The sequence below is a fragment of the Pristiophorus japonicus genome, chromosome 20 (genome assembly GCF_044704955.1).
Source record: "Pristiophorus japonicus isolate sPriJap1 chromosome 20, sPriJap1.hap1, whole genome shotgun sequence".
NCBI lineage: Eukaryota > Metazoa > Chordata > Chondrichthyes > Pristiophoridae > Pristiophorus > Pristiophorus japonicus.
Window position 1 is genome coordinate 3,290,512 of NC_091996.1, and position 21,339 is coordinate 3,311,850.

Here is a 21,339-nt window from a genome sequence, read left to right on the forward strand (position 1 = left end):
CAGTTCTCAATCCATGTTAGCACACTACCACCAATCCCATGTGCTTTAACTTTGCACATTAATCTCTTGTGTGGGACCTTGTCGAAAGCCTTCTGAAAGTCCAAATATACCACATCAACTGGTTCTCCCTTGTCCACTCTAATGGAAACATCCTCAAAAAATTCCAGAAGATTTGTCAAGCATGATTTCCCTTTCACAAATCCATGCTGACTTGGACCTATCATGTCACCTCTTTCCAAATGCGCTGCTATGACATCCTTAATAATTGATTCCATCATTTTATTCTCTACTGAGTTCAGGCTGACCGGTCTATAATTCCCTGTTTTCTCTCTCCCTCCTTTTTCAAAAAGTGGGGTTACATTGGCTACCCTCCACTCCATAGGAACTGATCCAGAGTCAATAGAATGTTAGAAAATGACTGTCAATGCATCCACTATTTCCAAGGCCACCTCCTTAAGTACTCTGGGATGCAGTCCATCAGGCCCTGGGGATTTATTGGCATTCAATCCCATCAATTTCCCCAACACAATTTCACGACTAATAAGGATTTCCCTCAGTTCCTCCTCCTTACTAGACCCTCTGACCCCTTTTATATCCGGAAGGTTGTTTGTGTCCTCCTTAGTGAATACCGAACCAAAGTACTTGTTCAATTGGTCTGCCATTTCTTTGTTCCCAGTTATGACTTCCCCTGATTCTGACTGCAGGGGACCTACGTTTGTCTTTACTAACCTTTTTCTCTTTACATATCTATAGAAACTTTTGCAATCCGACTTAATGTTCCCTGCAAGCTTCCTTTCGTACTCCATTTTCCCTGCCCTAATCAAAACTCCCACTAGCGTTTTCTGCCCTTTGGTATTCCGCAGCTCGACCCATACCGATTCCACATCATCCAGGCTAATGTCCCTCCTTACTATGCATTAATTTCCTCTTTAACAGCAACGCCATCCCGCCTCCTTTTCCTTTCTTTCTCTCCTTCCTAAATGCTGAATACCCTTGCATGTTGAGTTCCCAGCCTTGAGTTCCCAACCACGATACCGTACCCCATGCATCTCTTTCATGCCAGTTCCTGGGACGTGGGTAAGACTGGCAAGGCCAGTGTTTATTGCTTGTTGCCCTGCAACGCTGGCGTTTGGGCCGCCTCCTTGAACCGCTGATGTTCATGTGGCGATGGTGGTACAGATTGAACCTCCCTTATCTGGAACCCTCGGGACCTGGCCTGTTCCGGATAAGCGATTTTTCCGGATAAGGGGTGATCACCTTAAATTGGATGGTACAGGTACTGAGCAAGGGGATATCGGGGCTGGCTGGCTTGGAGCTAGGAGTGTGGCAGAGAGATCGGGGTGGTGGGGGGCGGGGAGGTTGTCGTGGATCATGGGGTCAGGCCAGCGATTGCAGGAGTCGGCAGCGAGGAAGGACTTCGATTTGTTCATCTCGGAGTTCTGCGCATGCGCCACCCGGTGGCCGGGAATGGTTCTGGACAAGGGGTCGTTCCGGATAAGGAAGTTCTGGATTAGGGAGGTTCAACCTGTAGTTGGCGAATCACAGTATTGACACTGCAGCAGCGAAGGTTAAGGGGAGATGTAATAGGGGTGTGCAAAATCGTAAGGGGTTTAGATAGAGTAAATAATGAGCAACTGTTTCCAGTGGCAGGAGGGTCAGTAACCAGAGGACACAGATTTATGGTGATTGGTAAAAAACCAGAGGGGGAGATTTGTTTTAAATTACGCAGCGAGTTGTTATCGGGAATGCGCAGACTGAAAGGGCGGTGGGAGCAGATTCAATAGTAACCTTCCAAAGGGATTTGGATAAATACTGAAAAGGAAAAATTTGCAGGAATATGTGGGGAAGAGTGGGAATAAATGGATTGCTCTTTCAAAGAGCTGGCACAGGGACGATGGGCTGAATGGCCTCCTATGCTGTAAGATTCTATGTTGGTAAACCTTGGGGCAAAGTTTCCATGGGAAAGTTTCAACACATTGTAAATTAATGGGACCCTGTTGCAAATGTTTTGGTTCAAAATGATGATCCTTTAGAGTTGCTATCGCATTGGGCAAATGATTCCTGTCGGGACATCTAAAAACTAGGGGGCATAGTTTCAGAATAAGGGGTCGCACATTTAAAACTGAGATGAGGAATTTCTTCTGAGGGAATCTTTGGAATTCTCTACCCAAGAGAGCTGTGGAGGCTGGGTTATTGAATATATTTAAGGTGGAGATGGACAGATTTTTGAATGATAAGGGAGTTGCTGGCAATGGGGAGCGGGCGGGGAAGTGGAGTTGAGGCCAGGATCAGATCAGCCATGATCTTATTGAATGGCGGAGCAGGCTCGAGGGGCTGAATGGCCGACTCCTGCTTCTCATTCCTTTTTATCCCTGATGTGTGATTCAATGATTCTAAACCGAGAACTGAGAACCAAAGGAGTTGAAGGGAGATATCTTGCACCTTCACAGAACAGGTTAGATACAGAGTAAAGCTCCCTTACACTGTCCCATCAAACACTCCCAGGACAGGTACAGCACGGTGTTAGATACAGAATAAAGCTCCCTCTACACTGTCCCATCAAACACTCCCAGGGCAGATACAGGGGGTTAGATACAGAGTAAAGCTCCCTCTACACAGTCCCATCAAACACTCCCAGGGCAGGTACAGCACGGTGTTAGATACAGAGTAAAGCTCCCTCTACACTGTCCCATCAAACACTCCCAGGGCGGATACAGGGGGTTAGATACAGAGTAAAGCTCCCTCTACACAGTCCCATCAAACACTCCCAGGACAGGTACAGCACGGTGTTAGATACAGAGTAAAGCTCCCTCTACACTGTCCCATCAAACACTCCCAGGATAGGTACAGGGGGTTAGATACAGAGTAAAGCTCCCTCTACACTGTCCCATCAAACACTCCCAGGGCAGGTACAGCACGGGTTAGATACAGAGTAAAGCTCCCACTACACTGTCCCATCAAACACTCCCAGGGCAGGTACAGCACGGGGTTAGATACAGAGTAAAGCTCCCTCTACACTGTCCCATCAAACACTCCCAGGGCAGGTACAGCACGGGGTTAGATACAGAGTAAAGCTCCCTCTACACTGTCCCATCAAACACTCCCAGGGCAGATACAGCACGGGTTAGATACAGAGTAAAGCTCCCTCTACACTGTCCCATCAAATGCTCCCAGGGCAGGTACAGCACGGGTTAGATACAGAGTAAAGCTCCCTCTACACTGTCCCATCAAACACTCCCAGGGCAGATACAGCACGGGTTAGATACAGAGTAAAGCTCCCTCTACACTGTCCCATCAAACACTCCCAGGGCAGGTACAGCACGGGGTTAGATACAGAGTAAAGCTCCCTCTACACTGTCCCATCAAACACTCCCAGGGCAGGTACAGCACGGGGTTAGATACAGAGTAAAGCTCCCTCTACACTGTCCCATCAAACACTCCCAGGGCAGGTACAGCACGGGTGAGACTGCCCCCCGGCCCGGTGAAGTATTCTGTCAGACGGACATTAATGGATTGTTTTGCCTGTGCCTCAGGGCGGGTGGCTGAGCTGGTTACGGTCCGGCAGGAAGAACGAAGCTCATTTACCAGATGACAAAAACAAATCGGTGAGTGATCGCCCGGCCAGCCAGCACCGGTGTGGGGGGAGGCGGGTGAGTGAGGTGGGGTGGGCACGGCCAACCGATCGGCCTTACACGCACAGCGAAACGCTGCCTCTCCAAGTGAGGAGAGGTGGAGTGTTGGCTCCCTCCAGGCTTAACCAGCACAGCTACCGCTCAACCTTGCCGTGTCCCCGCTCATAAAATTGTTCTTGGGATGGCGTGGCTGGCAAGGCCGGCATTTATCACCCATCACCCATCACCCGTTGCCCTGAGAAGGTGGTGGTGGGCCGCCTTGATCTGTTCACAATGGTGTTCGTGAGGGTGGTGCAGGATTTTGATCCAGTGACAATGAAGGAATGACTGGTCATGCTGGTGTGTGATTTGAACGGGGACTTGGAGGTGGTGGGTGTTCCCTTGCACCTGCTGCCCTCGTCCTTCTGGGTGGGTAGTGGTGGTGGGTTTGGGAGGTGCTGCTGAAGAAGCCTTGGCGCGTTGCTGCAGTGCATCTTGTAGCCGGTGCACACTGCAGTCAGGGGGCGCCGGTGGTGGAGGGGTTGGATAGAGTCCTATTCCTGTAGGGCAGAATAGGAGCAGGAGTCGGCCATTCGGCCCCTCGAGCCTGCTCCGCCATTCAACAAGATCATGGCTGATCTGATCATGGACTCAGCTCCACTTCCCCCCCGCTCCCCTGTGCTCACCGCTGGCGAATTACATGGCGGGCTGGAGCTTTGGAGAGCTTTCCTGCGGCCTCTGTCAGATGTTTCTATTTAACCTCCAGGTTTTCTGTTCAGAGCCACACGCGAGCCAGAGCCTGCGGCCTAGTCGCTGCCCCGTCATCCCGAGGGGAGCATCCGACCGCCGTTGCACACGGGAGCAGAGTCCGACAGCGTGTCGGCGATTTTGTATCTTCCATCTTCCCCGGAGCAGTGGTGGGACTTGCGCGCCTTCCATGGCCGTGACCATCCTTGTCCTTGCTGATGGGAGATTAGTCCTGTACATGGGGGCTGTGCGGGGTGGTGTTATGGGTTCCCACGGCCTAGACAATGAAAGGGGCCAGGGTAGGAAACGACCCACACCAATGTTCCCCCATTTTTTGTGTGCACGCCCGTTCTAAATTCCGCCCGTGCATTGTTTCCCCGCTTAAGAGCCAGTTCAGCAACTGCGTGGGAACGTTGAGCTGCACCCACTGGACGCAGGGGTCCCACTGCATTCGGCCCCCGAGCTCCGCTCGCCGGCACTGTCTGGAGCGAGGGTTCTGACCCTGCCCCTCCTGACCCCGAGGCGGGATTGTTACCGCTGAGCCAGTGTTGGGCGAGAGCAGCATTGGACTCGGCTGTGGTTTTCCCCAGCCCCCAGGGGCCCCCCTCCCCCTCCCCCTCCCCCAAGGGTGATCGTACCCCAGTGAGAGCCGGTGCCCTCTGGGTGGGGAGGGAGAGTTAAGAGGTTGGAATTTGATCTATGTTCCTCCGATCTTGTGCACAGATTGTGTGGGACGAGAAGAGGCAGCGATGGGTGAACCTGAATGAACCCGAGGACGAGGTGAGCAACCGTCCAGAAATTCTCCAGCTTCCCGCCCATTTATATTGATTCGTTCGGGCGGGGTGGGACATAATGGGGGGGTGGGGACAGGGGCAGAATGATGGGGAACAGAATGGGGGGCGGAACAGGGGACCGAGTGGTGATGGGGGAGGGGGGTGGGCGGGTGGGGACATAATGGGGGGGTGGGCGGTGGGGGGGACAGAATGGGGGGGGGGGGGACAGAATGGGGGGCGGAGCAGGGTCGGGGTGGGGCGCCTGGGAGAGTGAAATAAAAAGACTTGCATTTATATAGCGCCTTTCATGTCTCGAAGCGCTTTACAGCCAATGAGGTACTTTTTGGGGTGCAGTCACTGTTGTATTGTGGGAAACGCGGCAGTCACTTTGCGCACAGCAAGCTCCCACACACAGCAATGTGATGGCCAGATAATCTGTTACTTTATGTTGGTTGAGGCATAAATATTGGCCCCAGGTCGCCAGGGATAACTCGCCTGCTCCTCTTCGAAATAGCGCCGTGGGATCTTTTACGTCCACGAGTGGGGGACGGAATGGTGGGGGGTGGGCCGGGTGAGGGAGGGTGGGCCGGGTGAGGGAGGGAGGACGGGCGGGCGGGTGGAATGGTGAGGGGTGGCTTGGCTTGGCTTGTCAGGTGACAGGCTGTGAGGTGAAGCTGTGACACCATTTAAGAGATCGGATCAATCACAACGTCTCTGTTCGGGTGTGTGTTTAAAGCTGTTGGAAATATCTTTGCCCTGAAATGGCCGACCTTTGGATATCCACCTCAGCCAGTCAGGCTCCTGATCTAACCTCCGGACCGTTCTGCTCTTCGCCTCCCCACCCCTGGCCTGCCACTTTTTTTATTCGTTCATGGAATGAGGGCGTCGCTGGCCAGGCCGGCATTTATTGCCCATCCCTAATTACCCCTTGGGAAGGTGGTGGTGAGCCGCCTTCTTGAACCGCTGCAGTCCGTGTGGTGAAGGTGCTCCCACAGTGCTGTTAGGGAGGGAGTTCCAGGATTGTGACCCAGCGACGATGAAGGAACGGCCGATATATTTCCCAGTCGGGATGGTGTGTGACTGGGAGGGGAACGTGGAGGTGGTGGTGTTCCCACGCGCCTGCTGCCCTTGTCCTTCTAGGCGGTAGAGGTCGCGGGTTTGGGAGGTGCTGCTGAAGAAGCCTTGGCGAGTTGCTGCAGTGCATCTTGTAGATGGTACACACTGCAGCCAGGGGGCGCCAGTGGTGGAGGGAGTGAGTGTTGAAGGTGGTGGATGGGGAGCCAATCAAGTGGCTGCTTTGTCCTGGATGGTGGCGAGCCTCGAGTGTTGTTGGAGCTGCACCATCCAGGCAAGTGGAGAGTGTTCCATCACACTCCTGACTTGTGTCTTGTAGATGGTGGAGAGGCTTTGGGGAGTCAGGAGGTGAGACACTCGCCGCAGAATACCCAGCCTCTGACGTGCTCTTGTAGCCACAGTATTTATGTGGCTGGTCCAGTGAAGTTTCTGGTCAATGGTGACCCCCAGGATGTTGATGGTGGGGGATTTGCTGATGGTAATGCCGTTGAATGTCAAGGGGACTCGCTTGTGGGCAGATCTGTGCTCTGTGGCTCTGGCCCCCATCCTCCACCCCAGGGATGGGACTCGCTGCTCTCCTGCGGGTTGCTGCCCCCTCCCCCGACAGCTGCCGCAGCGAGCGCACGGGGCCTGGATAAATTCACACCCCTGCGATGAGACCGTGGGGAGGTGGGTAACGTCTGTCCTGGGCACGGCAGTGGCTCTCAATGAGCTGACTGAGGCCCGAAGCTCACTGTGCGTGGAATCGCGGGCCAACGGACAGACGCACACGGCCCATGCAGAGTCTCGGCAGGCTTGGGTTGAGTCTTGGCACTGGGGGGGGGGAAAGAGCACAGCCTGGTGAGGGAGGGGCGCAGAGTCGGAGTTTGCAGCAAACCGGGTGTTGGAGTAACTTTACCGGTATCATTGCAGATCAAGCCGCTCGCTCCTCCACCGAGCTTCCCCATGGCTGCACTTCCCTCAGGATCTGCGCCCTCGCCCGCTCTCGCAAGTGGCCCTCCGTCAGTCAACAGGTTCTCCAGGAAAGCAGGTGAGGCTTCAGATCATGGTGCGTCTCCGTGTGTGTTTCTCATGTAATGAGAGGGTTAATAAATAACATTGCAGTAAACGGGCCTGTAGAGAAGAGTGACCATAATATGAAGTTATATTAAGTTTGAAAGTGATTTAGTTAAATCCAAAACTAGAGTTGTCAATCTAAACAAAGCAAGCTACTTGGGTATGAGGGACCAGTTGGCTACGGTAGATTGGAAAACCACATTAAAAGGTATGACGGAAGATGAGCAAAGGCTAGCATTTAAAGAATTAATACATAATTTACAACAAATATACATTCCTTTAAGGCACAAAAACTCTACAGGGAAAGTGGTCCAACTGTGGCTCGAGAAATTAAAGATATTATTAGTTCAAAGGAAGAGGCTTACATTGTTGCCAAAAAGAGCAGTAAGCCTGAGGATTGGGAGGAGTTTAGAATTCAGCAAAGGAGGAACAAGAACTTGATAAAGAAAGTGAAAATAGAATGAGAATAAACTAGCAAGAGACATAAAAACAGACTCTCAAAGTTTCTATCGGTATGTAAAAAGGAAAAGATTAGTGAGAGTAAATGTAGGTCCCCTACAGACTGAGCCAGTGGAAATGATAATGGGGAATAAGGAAATGGCAGAGAAATTAAACAAATACTCTGTGCCTGTCTTCATGGAAGAAGACACAAAAAACCTCCCGGAAATAGTGGAGAACCGAGGGTCTAGCGAGAGTGAGGAACTGAAAGACATTAGTATTAGTAAAAAAAATAGTACTGGATAAATTAATGGGACTGAAAGCTGATAAATCCCCTGGACCTGATGGCCTACATCCTAGGGTTTTGAAAGAGGTGGCTATAGAGATAGTGGATGCATTGGTTGTCATCTTCCAAAATTCCATAGATTCTAGATCGGTTCCCGCAGATTGGAAGGTAACAAAATCTAACCCCGCTATTCAAGAAAGGAGGGAGAGAGAAAACGGGGAACTACAAACCAGTTAGCCTGACATCAGTAGCGGGGAAAATGCTTGAATCTATTACTAAGGACGTGGTAACAGGGCATTTAGAGAATAATAAGATTGGGCAGAGTCAACATGGATTTATGAAAGGGAAATCATGTTTGACAAATCTGTTGAGTTTTTTGAGGTAGCTAACAGAATAGATAAAGGGGAACCATGATGTGGTGTATTTGGATAGAAACATAGAAAATAGGTGCAGGAGTAGGCCATTCGGCCCTTCGAGCCTGCACCACCATTCAATAAGATCATGGCTGATCATTCCCTCAGTACCCCGTTCCTGCTTTCTCTCCATACCCCTTAGCCGTAAGGGCCATATCTAACTCCCTCCTGAATATATCCAACAAACTGGCCTCAACAACTCTCTGCAGTAGAGAATTCCACAGGTTCACAACTCTGAGAAGTTTCTCCTCCTCTCGATCCTAAATGGCTTACCCCTTATCCTTAGACTGTGTCCCCTGGTTCTGGACTTCCCCAAGATCAGGAACATTCTCCCTGCATCTAACCTGTCCAGTCCCGCCAGAATTTTATATGTTTCTATGAGATCCCCTCTCATCCTTACAAACTCCAGTGAATACAGGCCCAGTTGATCCAGTCTCTCCTCATATGTCAGTCCAGCCATCCCAGGAATCAGTCTGGTGAACCTTCGCTGCACTCCCTCAATAGCAAGAACGTCCTTCCTCAGATTAGGAGACCAAAACTGAACACAGTATTCCAGGTGAGGCCTCACCAAGGCCCTGTACAACTGCAGTAAGACCTCCCTGCTCCTATACTCCAATCCCCTAGCTATGAAGGCCAACATAACATTTACCTTCTTCACTGCCTGCTGTACCTGCATGCCCACTTTCAGTGACTGATGAACCATGACACCCAGGTCTTGTTGCACCTCCCCCTTTTCCTAATCTGCCATTCAGATAATCTGCCTTCATGTTTTTGCCACCAAAGTGGATAACCTCACAATTATCCACATTATACTGCATCTGCCATGCATTTGCCCACTCACCTAACCTGTCCAAGTCACCCTGCAGCCTCTTAGCATCCTCCTCGCAGCTTACCCTGCCACCCAGCTTAGTGTCATCTGCAAACTTGGAAATATTACACTCAATTCCTTCATCTAAATCATTGATGTATATTATAAATAGCTGGGGTCCCAGCATTGAGCCCTGCGGCATCCCACTAGTCACTGCCTGCCATTCTGAAAAGGACCCGTTTATCCCGACTCTCTGCTTCCTGTCTGCAAACCAGTTCTTTATCCACGTCAGTACATTACCCCCAATACCATGCGCTTTAATTTTGCGCACCAATCTCTTGTGTGGTACCTTGTCAAAAGCCCTTTGAAAGTCCAAATACACTACATCCACTGGTTCTCCCTTGTCCACTCTACTAGTTACATCCTCAAAATTCTAGATTTATCAAGCATGACTTCCCTTTCATAAATCCATGCTGACTTGGACCAATCCTGTCACTGCTTTCCAAATGCACTGCTATTTCATCCTTAATGATTGATTCCCACATTTTCCCCACTACTGATGTCAGGCTAACTGGTCTATAATTACCCGTTTTCTCTCTCCCTCCTTTTTAAAAAGTGGTGTTACATTAGCTACCCTCCAGTCCATAGGAACTGATCCCGAGTCGATAGACTGTTGGAAAATGATCACCAATGCATCCACTATTTCTAAGGCCACTTCCTTAAGTACTCTGGGATGCAGACTATCAGGCCCTGTGGATTTATCGGCCTTCAATCCCATCAATTTCCCTAACACAATTTCCTGACTAATAAGGATATCCTTCAGTTCCTCCTTCTCACTAGTATTTCCGGAAGGTTATTTGTGTCTTCCTTCGTGAAGACAGAACCAAAGTATTTGTTCAATTGGTCTATCATTTCTTTGTTCTCCATTTTTAATTCACTTGATTCTGACTGCAAGAGACTAACTTTTGTCTACGCTAATCTTTTTCTCTTCACGTATCTATAGAAGCTTTTGCAGTCAGTTTTTATGTTCCCAGCAAGCTTCCCCTCATAATCTATTTTCCCCCTCCTAATTAAACCCTTTGTCCTCCTCTGCTGAATTCTAAATTCATCCCAGTCCTTAGGTTTGCTGCTTCTGGCCAATTTATATTCCTCTTCCTTGGATTTAACACTATCCTTAATTTCCCTTGTTAGCAACGGTTGAGCCACCTTCCCCGTTTTATTTTTACTCCAGACCGGAATGTACAATTGTTGAAGTTCATCCATGTGATCTTTAAATGTTTGCCATTGCCTATCCACCGACAACCCTTTAAGGATCCTTTGCCAGTCTATTCTAGCCAATTTACGTCTCATACCATCAAAGTTACCTTTCCCTAAGTTCAGGACCCTAGTCTCTGAATTAACTGTGTCACTCTCCATCTTAATAAAGAATTCTACCATATTATGGTCATTCTTCCCCAAGAGGCCTCGCACAACAAGATTGCTAATTAGTCCTTTCTCATTACACATCACCCAATTTAGGATGGCCAGCCCTCTAGTTGGTTCCTCGACATATTGGTCTAGAAAACCATCCCTAATACACTCCAGGAAATCCTCCTCCACTGTATTGCTACCAGTTTGGTTAGCCCAATCTATATGTAGATTAAAGTCGCCCATGATAACTGCTGTACCTTTATTGCATGCATCCCTAATTTCAGAATGCATTCAATAAGGTGCCATACAAGAGGTTATTAAACAAAATTAGGGCGCATGGGATTGGGGGTAATATACTAGCATGGATTGAGGATTGGTTAACGGACAGAAAACAGAGTAGGAATAAACGGGTCATTTTCAGGTTGGCAGGCTGTAACTAGTGGGGTACCACAAGGATCGGTGCTGGGGCCCCAGCTATTCACAATCTATATCAATGATTTGGATGAGGGGACCAAATGTAATATCTCCAAGTTTGTTGATGATTCATAGCTCGGTGGGAATGTAAGTTGCGAGGAGGCTGCAAAGAGGCTTCAAGGGGATATAGACTGATTGGGCAAGGATATGGCAAATGCAATATAATGTGGAGAAATGTGAAGTTATCCACTTTGGTAGGAAAATAGAAAAGCAGAGTATTTTTTAAACGGTGAGAGATTGGGAAATGTTGGTGTTCAGAGGGGCCTGTCTGTCCTTGTACACCAATCACTGAAAGTTAACACGCAGGTACAGCAAGTGATTAAGAAAGTAAATGGTTTGCTGGCCTTTATTACAGGAGAATTTGCGTATAAGAGTAAAGATGTCTTACAGCAATTATATAGGGCCCTGGTGAGACCACACCTGGAGTATTGTGTACAGTTTGGGTCTCCTTACCGAAGGAAGAATATACTTGCCATAGAAGGGAGTGCAACGAAAGTTCACCAGACTGATTCCTGAGATAGTGGGGATTGTCCTGAGAGATTGAGTAGACTAGACCTATGTTCTCTAGCGTTTGAACATTGAAACATACAAAATTCTTACAGGGCTTGACAGGGTAGATGCAGGGAGGATGTTTCCCCCGGGCTGGGGTCACAGTCTCAGAATAAGGGGTCAGCCATTTAGGACTGAGGGGAGAAGAAATTTCTTCAGTCAGAGAGTGGTGAATCTTTGGAATTCTCTGCCCCAGAGAGCTGTGGAGGCTCAGTCGTTGAATATATTCAAGATTTTTGGATATTAAGGGAATCAAGGGATATGGGGATAGTGCAGGAAAGTGGAGTAGAGTTAGACTCGAGCGCGCTCACACACTCTCTCTCTCTCTCTTTCCCCCACAGGTACGAAGGCCCGTTACGTCGATGTCCTGAACCCCAGTGGAGCGAGACCCGTTGGGGGTCTGCCCCCCCCAGTGGACCTGTTTGCCCCCCTAGCACCGATGCCCATCCCCACCAATCTCTTTGTGCCTATGGCAGGTATGCTGCGGCGGTCAGTCGTGTTCGTGCTGTAAGGTACTCCTCCCGAGGGTCCTCCCGCCGGTGTGAGGTCCGCCCTCCAATAAAGAAAGATTCATAGAAACATAGAAAGTAGGTGCAGGAGTAGGCCATTCGGCCCTTCGAGCCTGCACCACCATTCAATATGATCATGGCTGATCATTCAACTTTAGCACCCCATTTCTCCTTTCTCTCCATTCCCACTGATCCCTTTAGCCATAAGGTCCATATCTAACTCCCTTTTGAATATATCTAACGAACTGGCCTCAACAACTTTCTGTGGTAGATAATTCCACAATTCTCTGGGTGAAGAAGTTTCTCCTCATCTCGGTCCTAAATGGCTAACCCCTTATCCTTAGACTGTGACCCCTGGTTCTGGACTTCCCCAACATCGGGAACATTCTTCCTGCATCTAACCTGTCCAATCCCGTCAGAATTTTATATGTTTCTATGAGATCCCCTCTCATCTAAATTCCAGTGAATATAAGCCCAGTCTTTCTTCATATGTCAGTCCTGCCATCCTGGGAATCAGTCTGGTGAACCTTCGCTGCACTCCCTCAATAGCAAGAATGTCCTTCCTCAGATTTGGAGACCAAAACTGAACACAATATTCCAGGTGAGGCCTCACCAAGGCCCTGTACAACTGCAGTAAGACCTCCCTGCTCTTATATTCAAAATTTATTGCTATGAAGGCCAACATGCCATTTGCCACCTTCACCGCCTGCTGTGCCTGCATGCCAACTTTCAATGACTGATGTACCATGACATGCAGGTCTCATTCTCATTGCACCTCCCCCTTTCCTAATCTGTCACCATTCAGATAGTCTGCCTTCCTGTTTTTGCCCCCAACGTGGATAACCTCACATTTATCCACATTATACTGCATCTGCCATGCATTTGCCCACTCTCCTAACCTGTCCAAGTCACCCTGCAGCCTCTTAGCATCCTCTGCACAGCTCACACCACCACCCAGCTTAGTGTCATCTGCAAACTTGGAGATATTACACTCAATCCCATTTCTACAGTGCCTTTCACAACCTCAACATTCCAGAGCGCTTTACAACCAATAAAGTCATTTTTTGAAGTATGGTCACAGTTGTAATGCAGGAAATGCGGCAGCCAATTTGTGCACAGCAAGCTTTGGTTTGGTGATGTTGGTTGAGGGATAAATATTGGCCCACCCAGGACACCAGGGAGAACTTCCTTGCTCCTCTTCAAATAGTGCCAAGGGAACTTTTATGTCCACCTGAGTGAGCAGATAGGGTCTCGGTTTAATGTCTCATCTCAAAGACGTCCCCTCCCTCGGCCCGCCCCTCCCTCGGCCCGCCGGTGTCAGCTTGGATTTTTGCTCAAGTCTCTGACTCCGTGGCGAGGTTGCTGCCCACTGAGTCACAGCTGACACCGTTGCAAAAGGCGGGGGAGCTGGGGGGTGTTTCTCTGACTAAGTCCTCTGCTGGGTTGTCCATCCAGATTATGGGCTCAAAGCTCGGCGAGCATGACTGGACACTGCCACCTTGTGTCTCGGAGTGAAAGTGCTCACAACTGAGCCAGGCTGAGATGCTGGTCAGCCCTTCAAACTGTGTACAGCTCCCGGTCAGAGAGAGAGAGAGAGAGGCTAACGCTGCTGCTTGTCGTTTTTGCAGGTGAGGTACCTCAGCCTCCTGAAGGAAGCCCAGCGGAGAGTTTGCAGCCCATGGAACAGAAAAACCCCGAGGCAAATGCACTTCCCCAGGTATCTGTCCGCAGTGTGTTCTTTACACACAATGTTCAGCACAGAAGTAGACCATTCAGCCCGGCTACTCCGTGCCGCTGTTTATGCTCCACATCTGCCGCCTTCTCATCCTATCAGCATATCCCTCTATTCCTTTCTCCCTCGTGTTTATCCAGCTTCCCGTTAAATGCATCGATACTATTCACCTTAACCACTCCCTGTGGCAGCGAGTTCCACATTCTCACTGCTATCTGGGTAAAGAAGTTTCTCCTGAATTCCCGATTGGATTTATTAGTGACTATCTGATATTTATGACCCCCTAGTTCAGATCTCCCCCACAAGTAGAAAACTATCTCTGTCTTACCCTATACAGAATCATAGAAAGTTACAGCACGGAAGGAGGCCATTTCGGCCCATCGTGTTCGCGCCGGCCGACCAAGAGCTATCCAGCCTAATCCCACTTTCCAGCTCTCGGTCCGTAGCCCTGCAGGTTACGGCACTTCCAGTGCACATCCAAGTACTTTTTAAATGTGGTGAGGGTTTCTGCCTCTACCACCCTTTCAGGCCGTGAGTTCCAGACCCCCACCACCCTCTGGGTGAAGAAATTTCCCCTCAAATCCCCTTTAAACCTTCCCTCAATGACTTTAAATCTCTGCCCCCTGGTTATTGACCCCTCTGCTAAGGGAAATAGGTCCTTCCTATCCACTCTGTCCAGGCCCCTCATTTTATACACCTCAATGAGGTCTCCCCTTGACCTCCTCTGTTCCAAAGAAAACAAACCCAGCCTATCCAATCTTTCCTCACAGCTAAAATTCTCCAGTCCCGGCAACATCTTCGTAAATCTCCTCTGTACCCTCTCCAGTGCAATCACATCTTTCCTGTAATGTGGTGACCAGAACTGCACGCAGTACTCCAGCTGTGTCCTAACCAGTGTTTTATACAGTTCAAGCATAACCTCCCTGCTCTTGTATTCTATGCCTCGGCTAATAAAGTATTCTGTATGCCTTCTTAACCACCTTGCATACCTTCTTGCTACCTTCAGGGATCTGTGGACCTGCACTCCAAGGCCCCTTTGTTCCTCTACCAAATCCCTTCATAATTTTAAGGACCTCTATCAGGTCCCCCCTCAGTATTTTGTAGATAATAGAGCCCCAGTTTGCATTCGAGCCTTGGGCTTGGGACTGACGGATTCGCTATCTGTGATCTCACTCCCCTTTTAGTTTGCCCTCCCCGTCGCCGTTATGGAGTCTCATTGGGCTGCAGGTTCCACAGCAGCCGGGCGCCCTCTGGTGGCCGTGAGAGTCAAAACCCCAGACATCAAGTGTTGGCAGGCTGTTCAGCTGTGGGGGCATCGCAGGCAAGGGCTGTGCACTGAATCCCGCTCGGGAGCAGGAACCCCGGCTGATCTCTCTGCCTTCCCACTCAAAGACCAACTGCAGCTCTCTTTTCACCCCCCAGCTGAGTGGACAGGGACTGGAGATTGGAGTGGGTACCCTCTTGGCCCAGTGTGGCTCACTCCCACAGCAGCACAGCTCTGCACGCTTGCTAACAGAGACCTGTATCATGCTTGCCCCTGCACTGCATCCCCCACCTCCCAGAATATGGGGAACGAAATCTTGGCGCAGACAGACTTGAGGGGAAAGGAGGGAGAAAACACGACGGAAACCAAATGTATCCCGAGCACCTCACACATTGCTTCTCCTCCTCCTAGTTTTTCAACCCGACGCCAATCGTTGATTCATCGCCTCCTGAGCCCGAGGGATTGCAGTCGGGAGAGGTAAGCGATGCCACTGCTAAACCGCACAACCCACAGTGGCCAACTCCCTGACTGGGAGCAGCACCCATTCTCCCATCTCCTCTTTTACCCGCTCAATCGACTATCTTCATTTTTTTTTATTATTTAAGTCTAAAACTGTGTCTCATTTTTCTCACTAACCATCTTCCCTCCTGTTCTGATTGGCCTCCTTTCAGTGGGGTTTGGTTTCAGCCTCACCCCCAGTGACCGCTCTATAAAGCGTGCGTCTAGATGCCGAGAGGGTTATTCGCCCGTTGAAGGCTTCACAGCCAAGCCCGATCCTGTCCTCCCCAATGTTCTACACATCCGAAGCTCCCAGCGGGAGGCCAATCAGGAGCAGGAGTCCTGGCACATTTAAATCATCTTTCCCCAAGCCCGGGACACGGGGATTGGTTGGGACACGGGGATTGGTTGGGACACGGGGATTGGCTGGGGCACCGGGACACGGGGATTGGCTGGGGCACCGGGACACGGGGATTGACTACCCGGACCGCGAGAGAATGGAGACCTTTCCAGCCCTATAACCCGAGCTGTCCGTGGCCTAAACCAGCTGAGCCATCGTGAAAACTTTCAATTGCTGATCCCGTAATTTCGTCGTCTCCTTTATATAAAAAGAATCTTGCATTTCTATAGCGCCTTTCACCACCTCGGGATGTCCCAAAGTGCTTTGCAGCCAATGAAATACTTTTTGAAGTGTAGTCACTGCTGTAATGTTGGAAACGCGGCAGCCAATTTGCGCACAGCAAGCTCCCACAAACAGCAATGAGATAATAACCAGATCATCTGTTTTAGGGTTTTGGTTGGGGGATAAATGTTGGCCCAGGGAGATCGGCATTACTCTTCATCCAATAGTGCAATGGGATCTTTTATGTCCAACCGAGAGCAGATGATTTTAACGTCTTATCCGAAAGCTGGCCCCTCCGACAGTGCGGCGCTCCCTCAGTACTGCCCCTCCGACAGTGCGGCTCTCCCTCAGTACTGCCCCTCCGACAGTGCGGCACTCCCTCAGTACTGCCCCTCCGACAGTGCAGCTCTCCCTCAGTACTGCCCCTCCGACAGTGCGGCTCTCCCTCAGTACTGCCCCTCCGACAGTGCAGCTCTCCCTCAGTACTGCCCCTCCGACAGTGCGGCGCTCCCTCAGTACTGCCCCTCCGACAGTGCAGCACTCCCTCAGTACTGCCCCTCCGACAGTGCGGCGCTCCCTCAGTAGTGCCCCTCCGACAGTGCGGCATTCCCTCAGTGCTGCCCCTCCGACAGTGCGGCGCTCCCTCAGTGCTGCCCCTCCGACAGTGCGTCATTCCCTCAGTGCTGCCCCTCCGACAGTGCGGCTCTCCCTCAGTACTGCCCCTCCGACAGTGCAGCTCTCCCTCAGTACTGTCCCTCCGACAGTGCGGCTCTCCCTGAGTACTGCCCCTCCGACAGTGCGGCTCTCCCTCAGTACTGCCCCTCCGACAGTGCGGCTCTCCCTCAGTACTGCCCCTCCGACAGTGCGGCTCTCCCTCAGTACTGCCCCTCCGACAGTGCGGCTCTCCCTGAGTACTGCCCCTCCGACAGTGCGGCTCTCCCTCAGTACTGCCCCTCCGACAGTGCGGCTCTCCCTCAGTACTGCCCCTCCGACAGTGCGGCACTCCCTCAGTACTGCCCCTCCGACAGTGCGGCTCTCCCTCAGTACTGCCCCTCCGACAGTGCGGCTCTCCCTCAGTACTGCCCCTCCGACAGTGCGGCTCTCCCTCAGTACTGCCCCTCCGACAGTGCGGCTCTCCCTCAGTACTGCCCCTCCAACAGTGCAGCGCTCCCTCAGTACTGCCCCTCCGACAGTGCGGCTCTCCCTCAGTACTGCCCCTCCGACAGTGCGGCTCTCCCTCAGTACTGCCCCTCCGACAGTGCGGCACTCCCTCAGTACTGCCCCTCCGACAGTGCGGCTCTCCCTCAGTACTGCCCCTCCGACAGTGCGGCTCTCCCTCAGTACTGCCCCTCCGACAGTGCGGCTCTCCCTCAGTACTGCCCCTCCGACAGTGCGGCTCTCCCTCAGTACTGCCCCTCCAACAGTGCAGCGCTCCCTCAGTACTGCCCCTCCGACAGTGCAGCGCTCCCTCAGTACTGCCCCTCCGACAGTGCAGCGCTCCCTCAGTACTGCCCCTCCGACAGTGCGGCGCTCCCTCAGTACTGCCACTGTGTGTCAGTCTAGATTTAGTGCTGAAGTCTCCGGTGTGGGGTTCAACCCCCCCAACCTTCTGACTCGGAGGCGAGGGTGCTGCCCCTTTTGTGCCCTGCTCCAGCCCCTGTTGAGACCATCACAGACGGGGGTTTGAACCTGGAGATTCAAACATACTTTATTGGCTGTAAAGCGCTTTGGGACGTCCTGAGGTGGTGATGGGCGCTATAGAAATGCAAGTTCTTTCATTCCTTTTATGTGTTATGATATAACTTTGAGCGTGCTGTGTTCACTTTGCTTCCCAGGCCCTGCCACAGCCTGTGCATGGAGGCCCTGTACCAGGAGCCGTGCAGTTTTACAATCCAGCCCAGTTCGCCCAAGTAAGTACTTAATTTCTTTTTACATTCTGCTTTACAAAAATCTGTTTAAACTTGCGGTGGATGTTAATCCCTGGTGTGAGAGGAGTGCAGTCGTGTGTTGGACTGGCTGCAAAACACTCTACTGTGAAGATTTGATGGGACAGTGTAGAGGGAGCTTTACTCTGTATCTAACCCCATGCTGAACCTGCCCTGGGAGTGTTTGATGGGACAGTGTAGAGGGAGCTTTACTCTGTATCTAACCCCCTGTACCTGCCCTGGGAGTGTTTGATGGGACAGTGTAGAGGGAGCTTTACTCTGTATCTAACCCGTACTGTACCTGCCCTGGGAGTGTTTGATGGGACAGTGTAGAGGGAGCTTTACTCTGTATCTAACCCCCGTACCTGCCCTGGGAGTGTTTGATGGGACAGTGTAGAGGGAGCTTTACTCTGTATCTAACCCTGTGCTGTACCTGCCCTGGGAGTGTTTGATGGGACAGTGTAGAGGGAGCTTTACTCTGTATCTAACCCCCTGTACCTGCCCTGGGAGTGTTTGATGGGACAGTGTGGAGGGAGCTTTACTCTGTATCTAACCCCCTGTACCTGCCCTGGGAGTGTTTGATGGGACAGTGTTGAGGGAGCATTACTCTGTATCTGACCCCGTGCTGTACCTGCCCTGGGAGTGTTTGATGGGACAGTGTAGAGGGAGCTTTACTCTGTATCTAACCCCCTGTACCTGCCCTGGGAGTGTTTGATGGGACAGTGTGGAGGGAGCTTTACTCTGTATCTAACCCCGTGCTGTACCTGCCCTGGGAGTGTTTGATGGGACAGTGTAGAGGGAGCTTTACTCTGTATCTAACCCCCTGTACCTGCCCTGGGAGTGTGTGATGGGGCAGTGCAGTGACAGACCCCGTGCTCCGCGGTCACTAACTGGTGATGTGCTCTCTGATCCGCAGCCGGCGGCTGGAACTACTGCCTCGCGCCCGGGACGGTTCGGCCAGAGGAAATATCCGGCGTTAAAGTGAAGAGACGTCGGGAGAATTGGAAACAAACGGGATTGTAAACCCTTAATGGGGACGGTGCAGGTGACATTTGCAATTACAGGCGATTAAACCAGAGGGCTGTGTGTGTTTAAATCATTCTCTCAGTTACTGGGGCCTCCTGAAATGCTGGTGACTACTGAGCTGTGCGACCCCTTTGAGTGGGGCCGGGGAACCAAAAAATGAAGATGTGTGAAATGTTATTTTCTTTTCCCCGGGTTTAGCCAGCTCGATGATAAAACCGAGCTGGAAGGGGAGCTGTGACGATGGGACAGAGGTCACAATGCAGCGCGATGTTAAATCACACCCCCCCTCTGAAAGTGACTCTCAATGGCAGCGCATCGGATGCCCAGTGGAATGGGCGCGGACCAAATGTTGGTACGCCCAGCAAAATGCCCAGCGCCCAATCAGTTTTTGATTGCTGTAACTTGTTCCGTTTTAAATCAGCAAAAAGTGTGTTTGGGTGGGGAGGGTTTGGGGAGGGAGGGAGGGTGGGTAAGGGAGAGAAAAGCTGAAAGGTCTGAACCTGATTGTATTTAGGTAATATATATAAAAGGCTGCTGTAAAAGTGTATTGTATAGCCAGATACACCTGTTGTACATTAATACTTTGAAAATATCTGGAGGACTGTGTGAATAAATTTTAACACGTGTAATATAGGCGTCCTCTCTTTCTCTTATTGCGGGAGAGGATCTGACGGCGGAAAAGAAGAGCTTCCAACCGAGCAGCTGTGAGGGGTTCGGGTTCCCCCTGCAAGGAACAAGCCCTCCCTTTGTCTCGTGAGGTTAAACAGTATTCGAAAGGTGACGTGTCCATTTGTCTTAGTCAAACAGCAACGTTTAAACTCGGCACAGAAATGTGATTTGGAAGTGTTGTACAGAATGAAATCTGATCTCAAACCCTTCAAACAATGTGATTTCCCCCCACTAAACCCCGCTTGTCTATAAACTGTATCCCGCCCCACCCCTCCCTCCCTCCCTCCCTCCCTCCCTCCTGTAGTTTAGCATCGTGCATTTCTCTCTCGTGTGGATTGCAGAATATTTCAAATTCAGAGGCTCCCGTCTTGCCTGAGGAGTTTATTTTCTTAAATGTTTTAAGGATGCACACTTGTAAATTCTTGAAAGGAAATAAAATATTTTGCATTCTGGAACACTTTCAATCTCTTGCTGGGCCTGCATTTTGTTAATGAGCCGGTGATTGCATCTCCATCAAGTGCACCCTCCCCCCCCCCCCCCCACCCCCCCCCAGACATTAAAACCAGACGAGTAAACCTCTGCGTGGGGCAGGTTACAGCTTGCCTGCTGCCTCCAATGTGGAGCGCCCAAACCTAGCACAGCTGTCAATGCCACGTAGAGGGTTTGTGGCTCAGTGGGCAGCACACTCACCTGAGTCAGCAGGTTATAGGTTCAAGTCCCACTCCAGAGACTTGAGCACATAAATCTAGGCTGACACTCCCAGTGTAGATCTGAGGGAGCGCTGCACTGTCGGAGGTGCTGTCCTTCAGATGTGACATTAAACCGAGGTCCCGTCTGCCCTCTCAGGTGGACGTAAAAGATCCCATGGCACTATTTTGAAGAAGAGCAGAGGAGTTATCCCCAGTATCGGGGGGCCAATATTTATCCCTCAATTAACATAACAAAAACAGATTATCTGGTCATTGTCACATTGCTGTGTGTGGGAACTTGCTTGTGCACAAATCGGCTTCCCAAATAACAGTGACTACACTCCAAAAGTACTTCATTGGCTGTAAAGTGCTTTGAGACGTCCAGTGGTGGTGAAAGGCACGATATAAATGCAAGGCTTTTTCTTTCTTTTCGTAAGTGATTGATTGGGACGGGAGGATTTCTTTTTGAGAAACTCGGGGGGGGGGGGGGGGGGGGGTTTCAACGCTCCCAAGATAGCTGATAGAGGGGTTGAAAATTGAGGGGTTTTGATGGGGTGTATTAGGGATAAACTCGTTCCATTAATCAGTGAACAGATAACTAGAGGGTACTGAATCTTCTCCGCCCCCCGCAGGGCTGTTAGACGTGGGGTATGTGACCCGATGCATTGGGGGGAGCAGAATCTGTAAGAGCTTTCTAAAAGGGAAGAGGATAAATATTTGAAGTAGGGAAGTCCTCCTCCAACTGTACAGGGCGCTAGTGAAACTA

General features: G+C 50.8%; 1 protein-coding gene across 1 annotated transcript in view; it reads left to right on the forward strand.

Moving 5' to 3' along the window:
- Nucleotides 1-20,339, forward strand: part of LOC139233106 (protein transport protein Sec16A-like) — a 42,637-nt gene extending 22,298 nt beyond the window's left edge. The window contains exons 7-14 of the mRNA XM_070863641.1: nt 3,534-3,605; nt 5,082-5,138; nt 7,118-7,235; nt 11,981-12,115; nt 13,777-13,865; nt 15,556-15,621; nt 18,100-18,174; nt 19,106-20,339. Coding sequence (XP_070719742.1) covers nt 3,534-3,605; nt 5,082-5,138; nt 7,118-7,235; nt 11,981-12,115; nt 13,777-13,865; nt 15,556-15,621; nt 18,100-18,174; nt 19,106-19,174 — 681 coding nt within the window. The 3' untranslated portion in view covers nt 19,175-20,339. The remainder of the gene's footprint in view (nt 1-3,533; nt 3,606-5,081; nt 5,139-7,117; nt 7,236-11,980; nt 12,116-13,776; nt 13,866-15,555; nt 15,622-18,099; nt 18,175-19,105) is intronic.
- Nucleotides 20,340-21,339: the final 1,000 nt, after the last annotated feature.